The sequence below is a fragment of the Oryctolagus cuniculus genome, chromosome 8 (genome assembly GCF_964237555.1).
Source record: "Oryctolagus cuniculus chromosome 8, mOryCun1.1, whole genome shotgun sequence".
In the NCBI taxonomy this organism is placed as follows: domain Eukaryota; kingdom Metazoa; phylum Chordata; class Mammalia; order Lagomorpha; family Leporidae; genus Oryctolagus; species Oryctolagus cuniculus.
The window spans coordinates 92,047,799-92,053,798 of record NC_091439.1 but is presented as its reverse complement, the minus strand read 5'-3'; the positions used below and the strand labels follow the sequence as shown (position 1 = coordinate 92,053,798).

The 6,000-nt window shown below is 36.7% G+C and overlaps 1 protein-coding gene across 2 annotated transcripts in view; it reads right to left on the bottom strand.

Annotated features, from left to right (window-relative positions):
• Window positions 1-231: 231 nt before the first annotated feature.
• The window catches only part of RASSF6 (Ras association domain family member 6), a 51,158-nt gene continuing 45,389 nt past the window's right edge, over window positions 232-6,000 (bottom strand). For both annotated transcript variants that reach the window (XM_051820216.2, XM_008267756.4), the window contains 5 exons: window positions 3,158-3,259; window positions 2,789-2,840; window positions 1,379-1,497; window positions 1,183-1,280; window positions 232-1,082 (listed from right to left, as the gene is read on the bottom strand). In XM_051820216.2, the coding sequence (XP_051676176.2) occupies window positions 1,007-1,082; window positions 1,183-1,280; window positions 1,379-1,497; window positions 2,789-2,840; window positions 3,158-3,259 (447 nt within the window). In that variant the 3' untranslated portion in view covers window positions 232-1,006. The remainder of the gene's footprint in view (window positions 1,083-1,182; window positions 1,281-1,378; window positions 1,498-2,788; window positions 2,841-3,157; window positions 3,260-6,000) is intronic.

The following is a 6,000-nucleotide window of genomic DNA, read 5'->3' as shown; positions in this document are numbered from 1 at the left end:
TGCAAATGGAAGCAGTTTACAACACAGAATACTGTACTCTAAAAATCCAGTTTTAATACTCAGTTGATAAATAATTCAGTATAATTTCTTCAGTGTTTTTTTCTTCCCAAATAAGTTTAGGAGACTCCTAAGTACCCTGGCAACTGTCCTGTGAAAGAGGGATTCTGAGCGAGCAGAGCTCCAAATCCTCTGCCTAGTTCTAGCTACAAAAGCTTTGCTTTAACCATCACATTAGTTTAGCAATAGATATTCATAATTTGTGGAGCAAGGCTTGTTTTAGCTAGTGTAACATATTAAGTCTTTTTGGCATGTGTTTGTGTGACAACTAAGGAAAACAAAAGACTTCAACTAACTTTTGTCATTAAAACAGAGAGAAGAAAAAGAAGGACCCAGGTTGGAGCAAATTGCAATTTGAATTTCCCAGCAGAGTTGATAATCTTCCTTCCAAAGCAAGGATAGCTTGGATGTGACTGATAGCCAGAGCTACCTCCTCCTATCAAGACAGTCTGAGATGTCATGGAAATGCTGGGGTTTTCAAAGATCTGTGAAACGCTGTCACTGTGAGAGTCCTTGGTGCTGAAAAGAGCTTGCTTCTTGTTTATTTCTAGAACCGGCAGTCTTTATTCTGAGTCATGTCTGATTCAGCTGATGTTTCAGTTCTCTTGAAGAGTTCAAGAGAAAATAAGTTTAAAGTGCAGCATGATACCTGAAGATGTCATTTAAATTGGAGTTCATTGCGTGCTTTGCTATAAAATATATTTGGAAGGCACAGTATCCACGCCACCTATTTCAGTTAGTGAATCTAAATTCAATCTTCTTTTAGTCCAACAGTGAACCCTAGTTAACCTCATCACTTCAAAGAGAAACAAGCTCCTTCAAATTCAGTTTTCTACAGATTCAAGGCCTTGACTATTTGTATGAGTGCAAGTACAGTACTTGTGCATTCATGGGAGAGGGACACGTCTCCAACTTTGTTGAAGTGTTTTAGCAATAGAGGCCTGTCTGACTACACCGTTGTCTCTGTTTTTACTGTCCGTTTACTTTGAAGACATTGTTGTATAATGGCCTTTTCTGTATTGAATCTGAAAATGAGAAGAAGAGAAAGAATATTAAAAGCCGGATGCAATTGTATAAGGAACCTATTAAAGAACCACGCATCCGGCATGCTTGCTCTTGACTTACTTCCTTATTGTTTGTTGAATCTCTCTTTTCTCTTCGTCATTTAATCTTTGGAGAATGGATTCCAAGAGAGAAAAATGGAAGTTAATGTATTGCGCTACCTGAGAAAGAAAAACACAACACAAAAGGCAGAGCATTTATGTGAGAGGTGCGAGGCAGGAGGGAAACTACAACGGGCTCAGGGTGGCGGTGCCCATACATCACTGCTGATTTCTTCTGCATCTCTGTCCATCAGGAAGATGCGAGCGTGGGTCTTGGAAGGTCCCTGTAGGAGCCTCTGCAGCAGTGGGATGTCTGTCTTCTTCAGCCGTCTCTGCTCTGCGAATGAAAATGAGGGAAAACCATACTGAGGAGTTTATCCCAACGAAAGGTGATTTTCCCACTCAGTTTCTCTTTTCAGCTCATCTAGAAAGACAAAGAAACTGAAAAGAACATACAACAGGCGTCACTCACTCAAAAAAGAGTAAGTGGAAGGGCAAACTTTGAACTGAACTAAAAATGGACTCCTTTCTCTTACTATACTTGGGATTTTGCCTTAATATCTCAAAGAATTCAAGCTTGGCTTTCTGACACATCTCCAGTCCTGTTTGTGCCTTTTATAAAGTAAAAGGATTCAATAATTCCTCATAATTTTTCACTTATTCATTTATACAACAAATACTTTTTGATTCCTTCTAAGTTCAGTTAATATTATTTTATCTTCCTAGTTGTTCAGGTGCAAAACCTTGTAATTATTCTCAATTTTTCTTCTCTCTCTTACTCCATATCCAATTCTTGGATCATCTTTAATACCTACCTACCTACCTACATACATATGTGTATCTATACAGAATGTTTTTGAGAATGGAGGCCAGTATTTTAATTATTTCATTCATCTATATGCTTCATCTATTTAGTTATGAGAGGGAGGTAGAGAAAGTAATTATCATCCAACTTGGTATATTCCCAGAACTTCAAATTTTCCAAAGTTTTAATATAAACACTATAAAAGTGCCTGTAGTTTTCTGTCAAAGTAGCTTCATATCTGGGATTTCCTTTTTTTGTAGAAACGAAGCATAAACAAGACACAGTGCCCGTATATGTCTCTTCCTGTCTCCTGGCTTCAGCCCAGCCCAGCCCACCTTGGCTGTTTAGGAATTTGGAGGAATAAACTAGTAATTGGGAGATCTGAGTGTTTGTTTCTTTGCCTTTCAAACAAATACAAAAAAACAGGTTTTTTTTTGGTTTTTTTTTTTTGGTTTTTTTTTTTTTTTAGACAAATACAAGGACAAGTACACAAGTGAACAACGTATATCAATGCTTAACAATTCCTGGATGCCCTTTAGGGAGCTTCTGAGGGTTCTGACCGCTAGTCAGGGAATTTATTGTCTAGTCAACCAACAATCTCTTGTGTGTTATAAGGACTGCAACCTTGTAGTAGGGCTACCTTATTCTGGGGTTATCTTTCTCTGAAGTGATGGAATATAAATAACACCAGAAAGCCCCCCTCCCTCTTGTACTCCTTATCTTCTTCCATTTCCCCCAACAGTAGACAGCTCTTTTGCTTCCCCATGGTCAGAAAACTGTGAATTACTCGAGTCAGTTACAAAGAGTGACCAGGCTTTCTTACCTCCTGTGGCAAAAATAATGTAGAGAGCAAAATCCTGGGGACTATTTTCAATCTGTCAATGGAAGAAGATGAACCAACATGTGATCCTTCGTCATCATATGATGTTGTCTAAGCCAACCAGACCCCAAATCTGAATTTGGTTCTTCCATTGTTTTTTATTTTCAGACAAAAACACCACTGCTTCCCTGTGCATAATGTAATTACTCAGGGCACAGTTACTAAAATGCATCATAAACAAGAAGGAATCCTTCAGAAGAAAACATCCAACTTAGATCTCCATGTTCTTTGGTCTTTTAAGACAACTGCATTCACATCTACAGTTACATTATAGGCAAGATATTTATAGTTTACTTTAGTGAAAAAAATTACCTTAAATTTTTGGAGCAGTTGCTTTATGACTTCCTCAGTTCTCATGTTACTGTTTATTCTGACCTTAGTTTCTGATCCAAAGGTTGGAGTGAAAATTGATGTCTAGGGAAAAAAAATGTCATGTAAGTCCTTAAAATTGTATCCAATTAAAAGTTGTCGAAATTTTAAAACTGGTCTTCTCATTAGGGAAAAAAAAAACAAAAAACTCAAGGTATTCCATTTCAAAATCCCAGTGTTTGTTTTTGCTTTTCTTCTTGTTGTTGAATAGTATACCAACTTCATGCACTTTATATATACAAATTTAGGAACACAGTGATTCTTCTGACTCCACCTTCCCTCCCATCTGCACTCCCACCCTTCTTCCTCCTCCCTCTCCTATTCCCATTCTTACTTTTTACTAAGATCTATTTTCAATTAACTTTATAAAATAAGATTAGCCCTATGCTAAATACAGAGTTCAACAAATAGTATGTAGTCATTGGAACACACTTGGAGAAATGCTGGACAGTAATACTTACTCAGCTAGGATTTCCCTATTTTGTATATGTTTCTTGGTTACAAGTCTATGAAAGGAATTAAGACGTGATTGTGCCTATGTAGGGCCACACTATCTGTTTGCTGTCAGTATGTAAGTTGATTGCTGAGCAGAGGCAGAATTCATAATTCTTGAAAGCTATAGCATTCCACGGATTCCATAGGATTTTCATATAATTAGTTACTTACTATAGTTTTCACTATGTAGTAAGAGTTATTCTAAACCCCTTATAAATATTAAATAACTGAATTCATAACCATAAGTAGACCAGATTGATTTTAAATTCTGTGATACAAATGAAATATGTTCAAATTTTACAAAAGAAAAATAGTGAGTGGGGTCTCACAAGTAGGTAATTGCTGGTGTGAATATAACTTGTGACAGTTATCTTGTAGGAGATACAATTCCATGTGTAACAGAGAATAGAAAAAGAATAAGTTTTACTTATCAGATAGCAGAAAGGAAGAGCACATGGCATGAGATGTATTTAAAAGTTAGAAAAGGATATTAAGTCAAGATTTATTTCCACAGTCTTTATTTCCAATTTTGAAATGTTCCAAGCCTCTGTAAAAATAGGGTAAGTTCAGCAGATGTGGAAGTGGGTGGGTTTTGGGGCGGCCTTTTGGAGTGCTAGATAAATCCTATATTGAGAACCTGGTAAATATGAATAATTGTCAAAGAATACATGTAACCACGGCATTTGTGTGAGTAAAAAATCTGCATATGTAGGTAAGTTTTCTGAGACAATATGAGGAGAATGTCTGGGAAAACCTTACGTATGAGAAAAATTCGTTTCTGTGTTCATTTTAAGGCCTGAATAAGGCACTCTGTGACCCTTAGGAGCACTGCTTATCAGATCTATGGAGCCCTGTTCGTCCCACAGTAACTCAGGGCTCCTGTATGTTTGATTTGCAGGTTTACGTTGTTTATGTGAAGTGTCACGGAGCATGGCAATAGCACTAGATTAGGGCACTCCACAGTCTACTCACCCCAACTTTGCCAGCTCATTTAACATCGCAAGACTTCAGTGACTTCATTTACAAATAAGTGAGTAATGCCAACATAAAATGAATTTGAAATCATGTTGATGAGGACTTTATTTTAAAACCACAATCTTTATATTAATTATATTGCCCAAAACACATGCTAGAACCTTGCTACAAAATGATTTATTACTGAATGGATAGAAATATATACTTGTCGAGTCATAGTCACCATAACTTATCTCCAATATCACAATCTAAGACTTTAATATGGATATTGTCTGTGGCTCACAATAGTGGCAGTATCAAGAGGTTTCATGTGCTCAGAGCTTAATCCATTTCATTTCATTTCATTTCATCCCATCAATAACCTTGTAAAGTAGGAAGGATAAAATAACTAAAAGCAAGAGACTGAGTAAATGTTTAACTTTGCTCAGCAAGAACTGGAAATCAGGTTGTCAAGCTCCAGGACCCAGGCATTTAACCACCACACTGTGATGCCAACTTAGTGCCAATTTTATTCTCAGCAAAAGTGACGCATCTAGAAGCCACTCATCTGGAGCAGTGTGGCTTTCCTTGTTTGATAAAAATCACCCCATAAATGACGCTATACAACACAATTTCTGAGAAAAGGAAGAAACCAGGACAATTGATAGTTGCATATCTGTGAGTACAGTGAATGCTACTTTATAGCCAAGAGGAAAATTCTTGAACCAGAAAATCATGTCCAACTTGAATGAAGAATTGAGAAGGGAGTTTCTTCTGACCAAACCTCAAAGGTACACTACCCATATTCTCTCTAGGGTGAAAGAAGGAATAATGTAGAAAACCCTACAGGAACAGGCCTACAGAAAAATGAATTACTATTAAAAAGCTCAGAGGGTGCCTGGTATAGTATAAATGCTCTCTAAGTATTTGTTAAATGAATGGCTGAAGGATTGCTAAAGTGCATGGCATGAAAAATACTTTAGTTCTGGAAAAAGAATGATATTGGCCTCCTTCAGCAAACAGAAGTATCTTACAAGAACCATGGAAAGGCACATATAAATTTAACACACATTGTTGAAAAATCAGAACGCAAATTGTATCGAAACTTCAACTACACTTGTAGAAAAAGTAAGTGTATATGTATAAGACCTGGAAGGGAATATGCAAAATGAGATGTTCAATTTACTGGAATTAATAGGTTTCTGGATGATTTTTTCTTTTTGTTTAAATATTACTGTTGAAAAGTCCTTCAAACTCACATCTATTATTTATATTATCCGACATTATTTGTTGGTATGTTGCTTTTCCTGTCTAAGCCCTGAGCTTCATGCTGGCAG